This window comes from Triturus cristatus, chromosome 11 (genome assembly GCF_964204655.1).
Source record: "Triturus cristatus chromosome 11, aTriCri1.1, whole genome shotgun sequence".
Classification (NCBI taxonomy): Eukaryota; Metazoa; Chordata; class Amphibia; order Caudata; family Salamandridae; genus Triturus; species Triturus cristatus.
In genome coordinates this window covers 611630521-611650323 of record NC_140594.1, presented here as the reverse complement: position 1 = coordinate 611650323, position 19803 = coordinate 611630521, and the positions used below count along the sequence as shown (strand labels likewise).

Below are 19803 nucleotides of genomic sequence, written 5' to 3'. Positions count from 1 at the left end.
TTTCACTAGGATCCCTGTACCCCTAGAACTAGTGGTGTAGTCCGCGTGTACCAGGAGTTTGTATCCCCACCAAGTGAAGGATTTATTTGCGACCCACCAGTGAGTTTCTTGAAGTAGTACAAGGTCCAGAGAGTGCCTCTTCAAATATTGTTGGACAATTCCCCTTTTTATTTTATCGCCCATCCCGTTTACATTCCAGGATAGGACAGATAGTACTCGATCTCTATCAGCCCCCATCGCATAACATGATGTAACACACAATACAGTAGATTAATGGTAGTGGATACTTGTCACATAATACCAGTTGAGCATGAGTAACTTCTCTCTGCGTGTTTTCCCCGCTTCTGAGACCAGTGTGGAAATCAGCATAAACCAACCTACAGTCACTACATTTCAAATCAACAAAACAATGGATAAATGAACACTCCTCCCCCCTCCCTTCCCCCACCCCCCTCCCTGCCTGTGGATGTAAAACTACCCAATCCCCAACTAGGCAGAGTGCCTCTCCCCACACCCCCCAAAATACTGAAAGAGCGCGGGCTTAGCCAGTCCCCATCCCCGCAAGTTTCACGTTACATCTTGTCTGTCGCATTTCAACCTTTGTCCTTAACCAATGTGTGTCCCAAGAGTGTCTCCCACAGTGAGGTGTGAAATAGTTAAGCATACATCAATCAAATCTCCAATCAACCACAGATGTGTGCGAGCCCTAATAACATATTCCCCCCCCTCAGCAATACTTGCGCTTCTGCAGAGCTGCCGGTCGGCACCCCGTATCCCTAAAGTCTATTCGGTCTCCGTTGTCTTCTCACTTCTATCTGCTGAGCCACCCACCGGCGATTTGTCCATGGTCCCCCTCTGCTGTCTAGGTCCGTTGGTATGATCTCTTCTCTGGCCCCCTCCAACCCTTCGCCATCCCTCCAACCAGTCCCACGCTTCCTCCGGTGATGTGAAGAACCACGTTCTGCCATCAGACTCCACTCTTAGTTTGCGTATTTCACTTCTCTGTCTCGGAGTGCCTTCTATACTGCCTGGAAGCTGCGGCGCTGGGCCTGTACTTTAGCCGTGAAGTCCAGAAAAAAGGTAACCTCACTATTGTAGACCTTTAGTGGCAGGCTGGATCATGCCGTCTGCAGTATTCTATCCCTGTCTCGATAGTTGAAGACACGGGCGATGAGGGGCCTCAGGGGGGGCCCCGGGCTTCGGCCTACCCCCGGCACCCTATGCACTCTTTCTATTGAGAAGTAGCGTGAAAGGGTCTTGGGTTGCAAATGTGTAGTTATCAACACTTCTACGTACAAGTCAGCTGCTGGCCCTTCAGCTCGCTCTGGGACGTCTAAGATTCTTATGTTATTACGACGTGCCCTACTTTCATAATCATCAAGTTGTTGCGCCATTCGCTCTTGTTTAGTCTGCAAGTCAGCCACCTGCTGTTGGAGCTGGGATGTGTCTGCTTGCAACGCCTTAGTAACGATTTTAAGGTCTTTAACCCCATCATCCATTTTACGAAAGTCTGCTCTGATTAATGCCTCTACGGTAACTGAGTCCAGCAATGTGCGTATTCCGTTTATCGCCGCCATTACATTGTGCAGCGTCGGCTCCGTCCCCGGTTTAGGTGCAGTTTGTACCTCGGTCTTTTCCATTGGATGTGCGTCTCTGTCCTCTCCCGGCTTGTTCCAGGCGAATTTTGCAAGTTTGTTTTGTGCGTTGGCCTTAGGGCCCCTGCCCGATGCCATCTGTGCACTACGACGTCTTACAAGTCGATGTTCGAATCCAGGAAGACCCGAGGTAGTCTCTGCCGCCTACCCAGCGAGCCAAGAGGACTCGCCGTTGGCCTGTCTGTTTTCCCTCAGTTCCTTATCCCCAACCGCTGCCAAATCCGGACTCCTCTCTGCCCGGTGATCTCCGCTGCAGTTGAACGATGCACGATAGCTGGGAAGGGGCCACAACAGTCTGCGCTATATTCGCCTACTTTTCCAATTGTGCTTCGGTGTGCAAGGTTGTTCAGCTAGATCATCAGTCCCGCCACTCCAGCCTCATTTGCACATCAGGTATTCCTGAGTGATCTCACTGGCGAGAGCGGGGGTGGGCAGGGCCCCTCTTCTATTCACTACAGGTGTTGCTGTGGGTGACGGTATTCAGCTATGCCCTCCTTTCCAAGTCACACTCCACTACCCGCCCGAGTCATCGCTAGCGTGTGTGTCTCAGCTCCTCCGGCTGCAGTGTACACACTTGCGCCTAGTCGCAGCCAAAGATACCACACTGCACACTTAATCTCCAGTGGACAGCCTAGTGCCCGTGGTGTCAGGTTGGCACTTAATCAGGACATTAGCCACGCACTGGGTCAGCCAATTTATTCAATGGCCCTACTTTTGTTGCGTAGGTGCCCAGAGTCAATGTCCTGCCAGATCCAAAGAGGGGAGAAGCGACACACAGGGGCGGGGGGGGGGGGGGGGGTAGTTGCCTGGCTGTCCCCCTCAGTGGCCTCGGTCTGTGCCCATATTGCCGTATCATTTCCGCCCCCCCTCCTTCTTCGCCTCTCCGTAGAGTCTCACCAACTTTTGGGGTGTAGTGGGGCCTAGTAGGCCTTCCACAGCCGGGGCCTCAATTTGTATGGGCCTTCCCGAGGCGCCCGCCTCCGGGTCTCCGGGTCAACACCACCATGCCCCGCGTACCTGGATAGTTCTCTTCTGGGGCCGGTGACCCGCGACTGCGTCCTTATTTAGCTGCAGGTCCCTCCTCCGCTGTCTGTTCCCTACCTTAGCCTCGTTGCCGCTTTAGTCCGGTTGGAGCCTGGCTGGCCTTTAACAGCCGGGGCCTCGATTAGGTGGAGCCACCCCGGGATGCTCACCTCGTCACCCCAAGGGCTGCAGCAACCTTGCTCCGAACCTTTCTCCACCATTGCCGCCGTGTTCGTCCCCTCCGCAGTCCCGCGCCTCACTCCGCTGCCCGTTCCAGCAGGAAGACCGCTCCTCCAGATTACAAGGCACCAGACGCGATCTTCGGGTCCCGGGATGCTGCCATGTTTGGAGCCGCCGTCGTCTGTCTGCCCTTCACGCAGGAACCTTCGTTTGGGCTCATTTTCTTGCATTCGCCCTCCACTAGGTCCCTACTCCTGCCGCACTCTCGGACCCGATATTTAGGTGATGATGGCACAGGATTTTTCCAGGATAGCCGGCGGGGATGCGGGACTTCACTCAGGCTGCGGCCATACTTGTCGGCTGCTAGCCACGCCCCCCGTTGTACATTTTTTTGACTTTTTATTTAGTTCAATACACAATCTCGCTGGGTACATCATCTCGTAGGGTACTTTTTCGGCCATCAGAAATGTTTTCGCTGGCAAAAATTCCTTCCTCACAGCCTGCACCGTCGCAGTAAAGTCCAGATAAAACGCAAGGGAGTTACCTTCATGCACAATGTTTCCCTTCTCCCTAGCCAAGCGGAAGATTGTGTCACGATCTCTGTAGTTGAGAAGTCTCGCAAAGATAGGGCGTGGATGGGCGCCCGGTGGGGTTCTAGCGGCTAGCGATTGATGCGCTCTCTCCACAATCAGAACAGATGACAAGTTGCCAGCCCCAAAGATCACTTGCAGGAGTGTCTCAATGTACGTTTCTAGGTGGCCCGTGTTGGTGGACTCAGGTAAACCTGTGATGCGTAGGTTGTTCCGACACGACCTCGCCTCTAAATCCTCATTTATGGCCTGTTTCACTGCAAGATTTTTCTCCATTTCTGATGTTTTTGATGTTACCTGTTGCAATCAGTCCTCGGCATCTGACAAGCGCGTCTCCGCTTCTCCAAGACGCGACGCGACGCATGCTTGTCCAGCTTGTTGGACATGTGATCCATGCGAAGGTTAAAGTTATCAATTTTGCCATCTATGGACGGCAGGCTGGATTGGACAGCTGACAGCGTTTTCTCAATAGCAGATAAGCGGTCTGTGGGAGCGTCCATCCCGGAGTCCGAGGATGCCCTCTGATGTGATTTGCTCGATTTACGAGGTCCGAATGTGAGGAGAGATTGACTGTGCTCGGTTTTACCCATTACGCAGAGCTGCGAACGTCCCACGCGTAAAAACAATGCGAATAGGTTGAAGCCACAGGAAGAAACGAAGAAGAAGCAAGTATGCGCCGCAGCGCCCACCACCACAACATCCGCCTCAGTGCCGGTGGCAAGATCAGAGAACACCCTGCTTCAGTGACCAGTTCTCGCAGCTGTGTCGCCCCTATGAACGCCGTCAGCCTGATAGAAAGACTTCACTTGCCAGATATGACCCTATGGTCACCAGATAGGGTCTCCTAAGGCGCCACCGACCGCAGAGGCGTGGAGCCCAGGGTAACACCACCCAGGCAAGCTCAAGTGAAGGCCCAAAGCGGTGAGATTTTCGTGCGACACTTCATGCTTCCAATCTTCCAAATATGTGCACTGCCTGTCAAGGAAGTAGATAGGTGGAAGTGGGGCTGCCGCCCTCCAAGGCCTGAGCGGGAGAGAGGTGAGGACACCAGCACAGGACAATCAGCAGCCGCACCAAACCCACAGTTCACTACGCAGTCAGATGAGCCGTGACCAGGACGCCCCCAATGCGACTGATCTGAACGTGTTTTTGTTCAGTTGGTCGTGAGTTGTAACCCGTTAATCGGCCCAAATCAGATGCGATGTCAGGTGCCGCAAGGCTGGGAACAGGAAGTTGGCGCAGTCGGTCCCGCGGTTCTCCGCAGCACACAGAGGTGCGCTCCCAGAATGAGCGTCAACGAACCCACTGCGGCGCCTCAGGCAGCAGGAGCAATGTCAAGCTGGGGAACACTGAGGGGCCCAAACAGAGCACATGCTGGAGTGACGAATCCGAAGGCACCAGTGCCCACCTCAACCCCCGGTAGCCCCCAATAGCCAGAACGAGGGCGGTTCTCTCCCGGCTCAAGAGATGCAGACAAAGGGGGCCTATGTGGATCGCTGTGGGGTCGGTACCAGGTCGCAGGTCCCAGGTAGAGGGGACAGTGTGGGCCCCAGGTGCTGCAGCAGTCCCCCTCACTCACCGGGAGTTATTTTGATCCGTGAAGCGGCAGCATTGATAGGGGTGAAGGCCACAGTGGCGCTCCGGGATCCCAGCCAACCCAATCACGTGGGTGCAGGCTGATGAGAAGGGCGCAGGCCACAGCACGTCCAAACCGGAGATCCACTCGCCCACCGCCGGCGCCCATCACGATCTTCAGGCCTCAGTCTCCGATGCGGCCAGGGTAGCCCCCCCCCCCCGCTGCTGCATGGCCGATGTCACAGCACCGGAGTGTGCAAGAGTGGGCCGTGTGTCTCCCGTTAGTTAGGGCCCACCGTGAGCTGCCACCACGCAGCCGCCAGGCGAGGCAGCAGGCCAGTTGGCGCCCGCTCACCCGGCGCACAAGCGGCAGCCCCGCTTGGTCCCCACAGGTCACCATGCGCCGATCCCAGCAGCGGCCGCCAGTAGATTCCTTCTTACTGCTGCGGCAGAGGCGCCTGTCACCGGCGAGGGACCTAGGCCGCTATTTTGAGAGGAGGCCCGCACCGTAGCTCTCGTTCCACAGCCGCTCCCCAGCCTCTGACCTCAAATTTTCAGACACAGACGATAGCGACAGAGGTGCGCCTTCATATCCCGTGGACTTGAGCTGACTTAGCATGCAGGAATTGTAGGATTTTGCAAGGATAATAGCTTAGGCCGGCAGAGCTGCGCTATGACGCGGCCACTTTGCTTTGCTCGCTCTAGCACCCCCCCCTTATGAAGCTTTCTTTTGAAATTTACAATAGCTTTACTGACAGTGCATCAATGCTGTAGGCAAAACCTAAAAAGGAGCAATAATGCGATGGTCACGTCACTTTGTAGGCATGTGCACCACAAGCACCTACAAAATTAAGCAAGCACATTTTTTAAAATATACTGAGTGGGAGCGGTAAATAAAAAAACTCCTTTTGTTGAAGTGCAAGTGGAGCAACAAGGAAGGTGGGGGAAGCAACACAGAGGTCGCAGGTAGGGAGAAGAAGTAATGGGCGAGAGAGCAACATGGGGCGGTAGACAAAAAACACAGGTGAGAAAGCAACAGAAGTACAGGAGGATGAACACAGCATGAGGGGCAGGGAGCAGCATATGAGCAACAGAGCAACAATGAGTGCAGAGGGGACAAGTACACGAGGGAGCCAGCTGGAAAGCACCTGCTCTCTCATGGATTGCTTAACCAAAAAGAAAAAAGTACTGCTTGAAAAGTAAGCAGTGGAAGCACAGAAGCAAGCCAATCAAACGAGATCGAAAAAAGGCTACACTCCATGGAAGGGACAAACAGATTGACTAGCTGGGACACAAATAAGAAGCAGCCAAATAAGAGTGACAGGAAAGCCAACCAGACAGCTGTGGTGTCTGGTAGGCTCGTTCTAAAAAGACTGGCCTCCAGTCAATTCAACAAGCATTCATTAGCGGTCAATGCATTAATATCTCTAAGGCCAGGCTTCACTAATTGAAGGCTCTGGTCAGGGTTCCCCATGTTTTTGTCTGTTACATCAGCTAGCACAGAACTTAGCATTCAGACTGTAAGGTCTTATGACAGATATCCATGTATCCATTGATATCAGAAACCGCACTTGCTTCAAATTCAGCAACTAAGTCACTTTAAAACCATTACATTGCTCAAAGGCCCTTTGATCAACTAAAGCTCTGAATCTGTATTATTGGTTTCACAACTGCATTTTGTACAGTACAAAATGGCTCAAACAAAACATAGAAGAACAAAGGAAGCTGTAGCTGCTAATAATTTTAATAGCAGCAGAAAGGAAGGCCCAAATGAAAGTCGAAAGGCTCATTAAAGTACCAGCCCTTCAAAAGTCAAGTTCCAAAGCAAAGAGAAAAATAACCAATACATAAGGTAAAATTACGACATATTCTTGCAGCAGAAAGCACCTTACATCTCAATTAAAAGGTCTTTAAAAAAGTTATAGTAAAAATCTGTGAATGTGAATAAAAGTGAATCTGTTTAAGAGCAAAAATTGCTTTTGTCCACGAGGTCTTGTGCTGATGCAGAAAGATAGCTTGAGGAAGAACGAATATCATGGCATTTGAACCCTTGTACCCTAGAAACACTTTAATTCACTTACAGATATTAACTGCTGTGCCATTCACATAAAAATTATTAGGAGATAGCCTACCTGTTCTTTTCTCATTTTTTTCTTTGGGGCAGTTTCTACAGACTTCTCGGAGTCTGAACGCGTTCTGTTTGATCGTCGCTGAGGTTTCTTTTCTAAGGCGGCTAACAAAGTAAAGAACATCTCAAGTTGACTTTTATTTCATTTTTAATTTTCTCTTATATGACACCTTCATATGAATATTTTACTAAACATATCAGTCGGTGCAAAATCTGCAGGATTAATGATACTTGCTCAGAGGTTATGCTTAAATGTTCTTTTTACATTGCTATTTAGAAAAACAATCCCAACAAAAATAGAAAAGGCATGATTTCATAATTTTGGGCTCTTGGTGATAAAGAATGGAGACTCCACAATAAATTAATACAAACAGTGCATAACATAGTTATTCTACATTAAGGCACGGTACAATCATGTGTCAAACAACATACATCCATCTTGGCAAATCATAGAAGATACCCCTTGTGGAGGTGAAGAATAAAATACCTGCCTGTTACTGTGGTGCTCCAGTTTTCGTATTTTATAATATATTTCCATAGCTTAATTGTATACTCTGTCGTCAGGCTGGGGATACTTGGTGTGCTTTAATACGTAACCATTCACATTACAAAAGTAGCCCATTTACCTAATTTGGGTTAATTCCTCGGCAATCAACTGATGCATCAACCTGAAGCACTGACCACAGAGGACAGCTTATATTTGAGCAGGGTAAGTGCTTTTTTATGTCTTTCTCATACCCTGGACTAAGACTGTTCATGTGTTATTCCACAGGTGAGAGAGGGTAGGGGTGAGAGCAAGCACCAAAGAGGCAGCATTCCAATCCAACCTCATACCTTCCAGTTTCACAGTTGTGGTGATGGCAGCCAGTGCCGTGCTATGAAACATATCAAATGCCTGAATGGAGGATCCAGAGTCAGAAGACACCAAAAGCTGACAACACCAGCCAGAACGACTGAATCAGTACGTATGGACACTGCCTGAAGTATACATGAATGGCTGATCTGCTGTGCTGCACGAGCAAGAGAGCCCCTACCACTATCAGGCACCATAACTGCCAGGCAAGAGCACGAAAACTGCATTCAGCTTCTACAAGCTTGTGGTGCTCTGTGCCTCTAATAGCATTATGCTTCTCACCACTACATGGTCAATACCTCAAACCGTTGATTCCCCACCTGTAGAATATCACCATGCCCTAGACTGAATCCAGAAGTTTTTTTTTTAGCCCCTGCACACCAGTAGGTGGCATCATGCTGCTTAATATTGACTCCACTCTGTTCTGCCCGAGAAGTAATTGGAAATACCACCCCAGGGTGCTGACGTCAGTTCTTTTTCCGTGCCTTCAAGTGTGGATCAAAAGCTAGCTGATACTTTTTGCTCATCAGTTGATGAGCCTTTTCTCATAAATGTTCCCGTTTGCAAGGGGTTATGCCACCCTATTAAAACCACAGAGTTTAAATCTTTTAGGGATGGTCTCAAACAAATGGCAGACAGATGCCCATGTAGTGCATCTCGGGTGTTTGGGGTCAGGCCATAACTCCCAGTTATGTGAAGTGTGTGCCCTAATGCACCCAAAGACAATCCAGGACCACAATGCCAAGCTGTATATGTTAGCAAGCACCGAAGGAAGTTGCATAAAGTCCATTCCCACTTGAGACCTTGGGCGCAGACCCATTGCCTGGGCTGGTCTCACAACAGGTCTTGTTCAAGTTCCAAATCTTTAGGTATGTTGAATTTTGAAAAATACAGGTAGTCCAAGCAAGCCTCATTCCAGCCTTCCCATTGTGTCAAGTCACGGGGGCTTCAAGCTGCCCCCCTGTCTCTCTCCCGGTTCCAGACTCAAGAGCAGATTCCATAAATAATCCCAATGCACCTCAAACTTCTTAGTCCATCAGTGATGTCAGAATAGGTTGATATTCAAGTATCCTGACCAGGAAGCTGTATATTGAATGCAGGGAGGCAGAGTTAACCCGATCAGGTGGTAACTTGGTGGCCTGCTTTGAATGGACGTGTAATAATTAATCCGTCACATCACTAATTATCGTGGCACATCAGCCAAAAAAATTTAGCACTCCAATCACCACACATCGGTGGGTGTTTAAGATTTCCGGTCCCTTCCGTATCTCAACATTATAAAAACAACAGTGGCATCAATATACAAACCTGCACTGTGAATACCTTGACCTATAAGGTTTTTAACCGAGGTGGAGGTCGTCATTCCCCTCTCTCTACCAGATTATAATTAGCAAAATTGTATCCTAGCATTATCTATACTGTGGTTAGAAAACTGTCCTGAAGAAGGTGTTTATTCACGTATTGACCGAAACGCGGCATCGACAACTGTTTTCTTACATTGATGTACTTTTTAATGAAATGTTTTTATGTGATACTGTGCTTTATAAATATTTAATACCAATATATGGATTTTTTTGGTTTATAATAATTGTTGTGTTGACATTCCGATATTAGATAATTGTTACGTTTTTTTCATATTTGTACCTCGCTGAGCAATAGCACTTGTTAAAAGTTTACGATCTATCATCATTGCATTTAGGGAGCTAATTGTTTCTGACATTCAAAAAAGCCATGCTCTACATCTTCTGCACCATACCGGCTCACTTTGGCATGCTTTCAGACCCTCTGGACCCACAAAGGCCTCCAGTCAAGTTAACTCCAATAAGTCCACTCTTAGCTCAATCTGTGCCTTCCGACCCACTTCAGCTTTAGCTCCGAATCCAGAGCCAACTACACACCGGGCACCATGATCTCCAAATGTTCCTCCCACATCAATGATGAGGATATTCATAGTCCAGCCCGACAGTGACCTAAATCCATTTCGACCTTGGATGAAGCAGAACTCGAGTTCTGTTCCTACACGTCCAGCCACGATACATTCAGACTCTTCTGACTCTAATTAGACACTGCCATTGCCTGGGAGCCACCCTTCAGTGCTCTGATAACTATTGGGATCAGACCAGAGCCAACCAAATTTTGACGATGATAGTGGGGATGAATACTCCCCATAGTATGACAATTACAATTTTTGAACCTGCAAGAGGCTAGTAGGCTGGACACTTCCAGACACAGAGCGGGTATCTCCGACTGGTCCTCCCATTAAAGTGTCTTCTTTTACACCAAGGTCATCAGATGGGTGGCCGAAGACACAAACTTGGCCATGGGTGACCCTGCCTTCCTTACAAGACACTACTCTTGAGAGCCTGGTGGTACAGGCGTCCACCAGCAGGGATAAGCCATTTTATTTTCCCACTACTCTATCCCCACACAGAGTCGAAAAGAAATAATGCATTTGGGAAGAGGAGGTTTTCTGTAGATAGCCTTACCCTCAGGTCAGTCAATACAGCTGTTTACTGGGAACGTATTCCCATGCATTATGGGACTCTGACGGGGATCTGGTCTGCAGTCGCAGAAGAAATGCACCCCAATATGACACAGACCATCCAGGATGGCCAGGCTGAGGCCAAGTAAGTCACCCAATTGGGCCTGGACACAACAGACTGATTAGGTAGAGCGGTTGCCACTAGTGTGGTGCTCCAAACACTGATGAGCTCCATCAGCTTCTTGGCTGACATTCAGGCGTCACCCATGGATTTGCCTTATGACCGGTCTCACCTTTTTGGCGACAAGTTCAAATCCATCCTTGATTGCTTTTAAGAGAGAGCTCTATGACGCCAACAACACAGAGCCACTTAGAAAGAATTCTCTGGAAGCAGTGTGCCAGAAAAAGAAAAGATCTTGTATCAAAAAGTACAGAATGAACAAACAGTAGTAGTATGCAAAAAGGGGATCTAGGACAACAGGGCCCTTAGTTCACCTTGCCAGGAAGATGGGTGGGTCGATCAGGATCTGAGGCTAGATCCTGTCTCTACCATATAAGGCGTAACCGAAGGTAAGCAACTTGTCCATTTGATGGAGAAGTCTAGCCACAGATTCTTTATCTTAGAATCAGACACCCAAGATACCCTTCTTGGAGGAGGGCTGCAAATTGACCTCACCAAACATCCCAATAGGAGAAGCCAGTTCAAAAGATAGAAAGGGACCAGGCTATCCGAAAATGATACATGAAGCAAGATGCTCACTGAGAAGACTGGTTTCCAAGAAGGGCTATATAAAGCCCAATAGGAGTAGAAAGCTATAAGACAGTAAGAACACGGTAGAGAACCAGTAAAGAGGCAGCCCCAAAGGAAACACAACCTAAGGTCAGGGAATGCAAAGTAACCATTGACAATATTCTATAGAGTCCAGGCTCAAAACCAAATGGGTGGAGAACGCACAGCATGCTCAGCCACAGCAACACATACAAGGAATAAAGAGCACCCACCAATCGTCGAGGGAACTAACCAGAGAAACAGAATTCGATGAAATCAACCTTCAATGATAGAGAAAAGAGAAAGAACAATGGATGCTGAAGAGCATCACTAGGAAACAACAAGAACGGTAAATTAAACCAGTCAGACCGAGAACCTCGAAGGTATATAAGGCAGCCTCCGAAAACTGTAAAGGAGACACTCACTGAAGAGAAGGGAGGAAACAGACCAGCACGGTGTATATATGTGTATATATGTGTGTGTGTGTGTATATATATATATATATATATATATATATATATATATATATATATATATATATATATATATATATATATATATATATATATATATCTATCTATCTATCTATCTATCTATCTATCTATCTATCTATCTATCTATCTATCTATCTATCTATCTATCTATCTATCTATCTATCTATCTATCTATCTATCTATCTATCTATCTATCTATCTATCTATCTATCTATCTATCTATCTATCTATCTATCTATCTATCTATCTATCTATCTATCTATCTATCACAGGTAGCCCAGTAAGCCGCACACGAATCAGAGAGAAGGTTTACCAGCCTTTAATAAACGGTATGGAAAGAAGCATCAGTCAGTGCAATTGGCAGCCTCTCCTGCGCCTTACGCGTTTCGAGTTCATCTCTTCATCAGAGGCGCTTCGGGAAAGGTTCGCGCTTGGCTGGCTGTTCCTCCCTTTTTAAATCACGCTTCCTGTTTGCGTTGCAAGTTCTTATGGGAGTTGTAGTGCCGAAATATTCTCCACCTCAATAACGGTGCGCCGATCACTGCCGCAGATCAAGCCCTCACATGGGCCCTGGCCTAGGCGTCCTTCCTCTATCCGACCTCTCTGCTCCACATTGAAAGTGGTGAATCCGCTTCCATGGCCCCCTGGGGATCATGGGGTGGTGCTGGCTTGGCGGATGGGCGTCCGCCTCATCAATTCAAACACAGGTAGCCCAGTAAGCCGCACACGAATCAGAGAGAAGGTTTACCAGCCTTTAATAAACGGTATGGAAAGAAGCATCAGTCAGTGCAATTGGCAGCCTCTCCTGCGCCTTACGCGTTTCGAGTTCATCTCTTCATCAGAGGCGCTTCGGGAAAGGTTCGCGCTTGGCTGGCAGTTCCTCCCTTTTTAAATCACGCTTCCTGTTTGCGTTGCAAGTTCTTATGGGAGTTGTAGTGCCGAAATATTCTCCACCTCAATAACGGTGCGCCGATCACTGCCGCAGATCAAGCCCTCACATGGGCCCTGGCCTAGGCGTCCTTCCTCTATCCGACCTCTCTGCTCCACATTGAAAGTGGTGAATCCGCTTCCGTGGCCCCCTGGGGATCATGGGGTGGTGCTGGCTTGGCGGATGGGCGTCCGCCTCATCAATTCAAACACAGGTAGCCCAGTAAGCCGCACACGAATCAGAGAGAAGGTTTACCAGCCTTTAATAAACGGTATGGAAGAAGCATCAGTCAGTGCAATTGGCAGCCTCTCCTGCGCCTTACGCGTTTCGAGTTCATCTCTTCATCAGAGGCGCTTCGTGAAAGGTTCGCGCTTGGCTGGCAGTTCCTCCCTTTTTAAATCACGCTTCCTGTTTGCGTTGCAAGTTCTTATGGGAGTTGTAGTGCCGAAATATTCTCCACCTCAATAACGGTGCGCCGATCACTGCCGCAGATCAAGCCCTCACATGGGCCCTGGCCTAGGCGTCCTTCCTCTATCCGACCTCTCTGCTCCACATTGAAAGTGGTGAATCCGCTTCCGTGGCCCCCTGGGGATCATGGGGTGGTGCTGGCTTGGCGGATTGGCGTCCGCCTCATCAATTCAAACACAGGTAGCCCAGTAAGCCGCACACGAATCAGAGAGAAGGTTTACCAGCCTTTAATAAACGGTATGGAAAGAAGCATCAGTCAGTGCAATTGGCAGCCTCTCCTGCGCCTTACGCGTTTCGAGTTCATCTCTCCATCAGAGGCGCTTCGGGAAAGGTTCGCGCTTGGCTGGCAGTTCCTCCCTTTTTAAATCACGCTTCCTGTTTGCGTTGCAAGTTTTTATGGGAGTTGTAGTGCCGAAATATTCTCCACCTCAATAACGGTGCGCCGATCACTGCCGCAGATCAAGCCCTCACATGGGCCCTGGCCTAGGCGTCCTTCCTCTATCCGACCTCTCTGCTCCACATAGAAAGTGGTGAATCCGCTTCCGTGGCCCCCTGGGGATCATGGGGTGGTGCTGGCTTGGCGGATGGGCGTCCGCCTCATCAATTCAAACACAGGTAGCCCAGTAAGCCGCACACGAATCAGAGAGAAGGTTTACCAGCCTTTAATAAACGGTATGGAAAGAAGCATCAGTCAGTGCAATTGGCAGCCTCTCCTGCGCCTTACGCGTTTCGAGTTCATCTCTTCATCAGAGGCGCTTCGGGAAAGGTTCGCGCTTGGCTGGCAGTTCCTCCCTTTTTAAATCACGCTTCCTGATATATATATGGCGGTCGCCAGTAGATAGTTATAGTTAGGACCGAGTTCCCATAGGAAATCTCAAAATTCTATTTTGAATAACTTTGGCGCCGGTTGACGAATCCTCGCGAAATTTTCAAAACTAATGGGGCGCTCCGCTCAGCTGCTACCCTGAAAGACTCGGGGAAGAAGGGAGGAAACAGACAAGCACGGCCAAGATATACATATAGATATAGAGATATATAGATATATATATATATATATATATATATATAATCTACTGGCGGTCGCCAGTAGATAGTTATAGTTAGGACCGTGTTTCCATAGGAAATCCGCAACATTCTATTTAGAATAACTTTGGCGCCGGTTGATGAATCCTCGCGAAATTTTCAAAATAGGTGGGGCGCTCCGCTCCGCTCCTACCCTGAAAGTCTCGGGGGGATTCGTCAAGCGGGGGCTGAGAAAAAAGGGGGGTCCCAAAACGCGTTTTCCCCATGCAATTTTCCATAGGGACCTTTAGTCCAAGGTACAGCCCGAACGGCTGAACAAAATTACTTGAAATTTGGCAGAGAGGTAGTCCTCAGGTCAGGGATGTGCCTTTTGCAGGTCTGGTGTCAATCTGTTAAGTAGTTCCTGAGAAAATCAAAAGTAAAATCATATATATATGTGGGCGGAGCCTAACCACACATCTCATCCTGAGATCTGATTGGCTGTCAGCACTTCATCCAAGAAGTGTTGGCAGCCATCTTGGGACCAATATACATGATAGCACCTCATTAAAAAGCATTGCAGTTAATAGAAGGTTTTAAGACTTTAGTTACATTATAAATCATTTGTTGATGGTACCATACTCATTTTAGGAATTGTGGTATGTTCTAAGGTGATTTCCCCATGTGAAAAAGCCTTCTGCTGGGATATCATGATTGAGAGAAAAATATTTTCTCATGCTTTTCCCACAGAGGTTTGGAAGGTGATCTATAAGCTAAACTGAGAGCTTATTTTCTGTGAATTCATATTATCTTTCTCAGTCATGTGAGAATGAAGTCTGACATTCTCAGTAAAATATGTACATCCAACAAGGGCAGAGACTGTCAGTTGATTCCTTTGTGTTCTACTGCAGCTTCCCAGAGTGTTCCAAAGAACAACTAGAGCGCTAACAGTCCTACTTATGATAAACGTATGGCACACCTGAAGCCATCTTGCTTGGATTAAAGTGGTAACTCTTAAAACATTTAATTTAAAAAGGAACAAAATGAGGGGGTTCATTTTTCCATAAAAAGTATGATTAGTGCTGCAGAAAGAAAAATTAGGGCACATTTTGAGTGACTTCTCAAATCCTCTTCTATTTCATTAAAAAATTCTGACATGCAGACTGAAACGTGCACTTTCAATACCAGCAGCAGTTTTCCCTGGTGAGCAGTAGCTTTACTACAGTGATCTAATGAGCAAAAAGAGTGCTAACAATCTGAATTTATGGCAAATGTGTGACACATCTGAATGCCTTTGGAATCAAAGTAAAAAACTGAAAGTGTTTCCTACTGAGGAGACTGCAGTAAATGAGGAAATTAGGAAACTTCATAACAAATAAATCTCCCAAGATGGCCACCGGAGACAAAAGAGCCCAAATGTAGCCCAAAATCACCCAGATGTAGCCCAAATATAGCCCAATGACAGAAGTGTGCAAAACACTTATTATTTTGTGTTTTTGCAGTGTTATAGTGCAGACTTGTCAGGTATTGGAGTGCTTTACATGAGCATTGGTTACATCACACAAGAACAAATTCATTTTGGTTGTAGACATGGGGAGACTAAGTGATTTGACCAGAATCACAGAATGTCGAGCTGAAGCAGAAACTCCAACCTGGTTCCCCAGTTGCAAAGTCTGCAGTTCTGGAAGTACACCACATCCTCTCCCCTAAGTGCAACATTTAATCAAGTGGTCAACTGGATAAAAAAACATAAAGGTAACAAATAATTTAAAAGTGCTTTCTCGCTATTTGAAAACCCAGAAAATATGTCCTTATTTTAGTCTTTTAGAGCACTAACCATAATTTTGATGCCAATAAGACCCTCTCATATATGTAATTTCTAAAGGAAATGCTCTAGGTATTACAGTTTTGATTACATCAAGATGACGTCAGGCGTTCCACACTTTTGTAATAAATATAGAATGTTAGCAATCTAGTTGTTCATTAGGATACTGTTGAGAGGCAGAGGCCAGGGGCACGGACTCTGAAAATTGAAGGCAGGTAGGAGGGTGAAAAGGCAACAATTTAACCACACTGGGCAGGCAGGAAGGGCTGTGGCAGCACAACAGACTATGGAGGGCAGTGGAAAGGGGGGCAGGGGCAACAAATAACAATACAGGACATGCAAGAGAGGCTGTGGCAATGTAATAGACCATTGTGGGCAGAAGGAAGAGGCAATGGTAGCACAACCATACATGCCAACAGACCCGATTCAGCCAGGAAACGTCCAATGTTTTTAAGCTCAAATGGGCTTTATTTGATCTGTCTCCTGTCTACAATCTCCTCTTTTTCAATGTAACTCAAAGGGGAAAATCAATACCCCAGTTTTTTTTCAAAATCTCCCTCTTACCAAGTTCAAAATGTTCGCAAGTATGGTCCATTGGATCATGGAAGGAAATGGGGTAGGGACATGGACTTGGATAACAGAGGACAGGAGGGACATGGAGAGGTGCACCAAACTGACCCTGCAGGGCAGGCATCAGGGTTTGCAGCAGCACAATACTCCACACAGGGCATGCGGGACGGGAGTGCAGCACAACAATCCATAGAAAGCAAGAGGGAGGGGACAGGACCATGCACATGGACAACAGAGAACAGAGGGGCAAGAGGCAGGACCATAATGGACAGACAGGAGAGAAAGCTGCAGCATAACAGACCATAAAGGGCAGGAGGGATGGATCAGGGGCATTACAATGGAACACACAAGCCAGGAGGGAGGGAGTAGGGGTCTGCACATGTAAACAGAGGGCTGGGGGAAAGGGGGCAGGGCAGGAGCAGCAAGATAGCAATGGAGGCCAGGCAGGATGGGCACTAGAAGCAAGACACACCATGAAGAGCAACAGTGAGACTGTGATGGCATACACACAGACCATGGAGGGAAGGTGGGAGGGGTTCAGGGGCAGCTAACTGACCACACAGGGAAGGTGGGAGGAGCCATGGCAGCACAGAAGACCATGCATGGCAAGTGGGAGGGTTAGTGGTAGCACAATGGCTATGATGGACAAGAAGGAGGGTGCAGGGGCATGCACAAAGGACGATGGAGGATAGAAGGGAGGGTCAGGACCTGTGCACAGACAAGAAAGTTCAGGGGAAGGGGCCTCACAACAGACCGCACGAGGCAGGCAGGAGGAGCAGTTGCAGCACAACAGACCAGGGAGGGCAGAAGGGTGTGGCAGTACAATGGACCATGTAGGACAGGAGGAAGAGGATAGGGGCATGGCATGTGGACAGGCAGGGTGGAGGTGGCAGGGACAGGTTACAGTCATCTGACAATGCTAGGCAGGTGGGAGGTGAGTGGCAGCTCAACAGAACACTCAGAGTAGATAGGAGTGGCAGGTCCATGGAACATGGTGGGCAAAAAGGATGGAGCAGGTGAATACACAAAGACATCGGAGGGCAGGGGGAAGGAGAATAGGGGCAGCAAGCTAAGCACAGAGTTTAAGCAGGAGGTCAATGATGGGGCATAGAATTGGGCAATGGAGGGCAGGAGGAGTGGACTGCCCTCCACATCACATCGCAGCACATCAGACCATGCATGGCAGGAGGGAGGAGGCTAGTCCATGGATTCACACAACAGAGGATAGGGAGGAGGGGGATGGGGCAGCAAGCTAACTGTTCAGAGAAGGCGGGTATTAGGAACTTTATTGTTTTTAAAACATGTGTCTGTGCGAACTACTTAAAATATGAACAAGTATGCAGCATAATCTCACTTTTATTCAGGAAGAAGAGGACGTTTGTGACTGTGACTCCGGGCTCACTTGGCAGAAACACCCCCTGACCCTCCACCCCCTATAGCAAAATGTAATGCCCGTGAAAAGGGTAGATGAACACAGTGTTATATAGAACATAGTCCTGAGAGCACGATTGAAAATGAAAACTAGATATAGTGTATGGTATAAACTATGCAACAAAAAGTGTGATATAAGATGAACCGGGCGTGAAATATTATATGCAATACATTGTGCGCAATGACAGATTCATTGGAGAGCGCGAGATAGCACAGGCACTAGCGCGTGCTATGCGATATGCGCCTTGGAGTGTAATATGCACAGGGCTGTGTTGTGTAACCTAACTAGTCTCTAAAGTTGTAATATGGGGGGCGTGGCCAAGATGGCGAGGTGAGCGGACGTCTTCCCGGCCGGCTCCCGCTCCATTAGGCCCCAGACCTAGCTGTTATAGCCGAATCTCCCCCCATTCAGCGACAATACTGGCAGCAGAGGCAGCGGAGCCCGGGAGAGAGCTGACGGAGGGTTCACAGCGCTCGGGACGGCCCGGAGACGAGCGGCGCGCCACTGAAGTCCGAGCACCGCGAGGAGGCGGAGCATCACGCCGGCCCAGACGAGAGCGCCGTTGGACAGAGGATCATGTGAGTGCCCGGGCTTGCCGGTGAGGCCAGAGGGGGCAAGACGGAGGGACGCCGCACCTAGCTGTGGAGTGCCGGGCTGATAGCGGGAGGCGAGCGGCCATTCATAGGGAGGCGGAGGTGAGACACAGCCCCGCAGACTGCGCAGCTCCATCGCTCGCAGCCGCGGCACGCGAAGGAGAACCCACCGGAGGACAACATCGGTCGGAGGCGGCCGCGGCGGCCACGGCGGGAACGGCCTTTGTGGCCGAGATACTTCCGGAAGTCTGCAGCAGTGGGGGCGCTGGAGAAAGCCCTCGGTCGGTCCCGCACGGCGGACCCCCCCAGCGAATAGTGGTGACACCGGCCTACCGGGGGCGCCTTCTGGAGAGAGGACTGTCAGGCCACAAGGAGCGCCGCCATTGGGAGGAGGTTGCTCGACGGAGAGGCAAGCAGGGAATCACTCGTGGGACGGCGTCGGGGGGGCCCCGCTAGAGAGTCAGACACGCACGCCGGAGCAGAGGGCCTGCTTGTGGGACCCGGGGGGCAGCGCTGCGGGGGACTGTCTCCCCCACAGCCCCCTCTCCCAGCCTGTCAGGAGCTAGAAGCGGAGCAACTGGAGTCAGACCCCGGACAGAGTCGCCACCCGCTGGGGAGTCTTGAGGAGGCACAACCCGGTCTAGAGCGCGGACCAGAGAGGCCCACCGTGCCGAAAGCGCAGAGGACGGGCCTGGCGCGGAGTGGAACCGGTGGGGGCCCTGACGAACTACAGGGGCAGAGGCCACGAGAGGAGGACCTGTGACACCGAGGACGCGGACAGCGCAGTGCCCCGGTGACCATGGCGGGCAGCAGGGGGGGAGGAAGGGGGAGCGCACCCTCCCCGAACTGCTGGGACGACACCAACAGCGAGCGGACCGGGAGCAGCAGTCTCCCAGCTCCCCCGGAGGACAGCAGAGTGCTGGAGACGGAGAACCCCCCCCATCACCAGGTCCTTCATGGAGTCCCTTTTTAGCTCCCTCCGAGAGGACTTTCAAACGTTGAAAAGCGAAGTTGCAGGTGAGGTGCGGGAGATACGTCGAGAAGTCGACGGCTTGGTAGAACGAGTGGCCACAGTGGAGGACGCCGGACATAGAAGGGACGAGGAGTTTGCACAATTACAACAAGAGGTGTTGCGCCTCAGGGACCAACAGATTGACCTCCAAGCGCACGCTGAGGACCTTGAAAATAGATCTCGGAGAAACAACATTAGGGTTCGCGGAATTCCGTCCACGGCGG

The 19803-nt window shown here is 49.4% G+C and overlaps 1 protein-coding gene across 2 annotated transcripts in view; it reads right to left on the bottom strand.

Moving 5' to 3' along the window:
- NSD3 (nuclear receptor binding SET domain protein 3) overlaps nt 1-19803 on the bottom strand; it is a 1492250-nt gene that overhangs the window by 1104182 nt on the left and 368265 nt on the right. For both annotated transcript variants that reach the window (XM_085633955.1, XM_085633956.1), the window contains exon 7: nt 7156-7256. In XM_085633955.1, coding sequence (XP_085490081.1) covers nt 7156-7256 — 101 coding nt within the window. The remainder of the gene's footprint in view (nt 1-7155; nt 7257-19803) is intronic.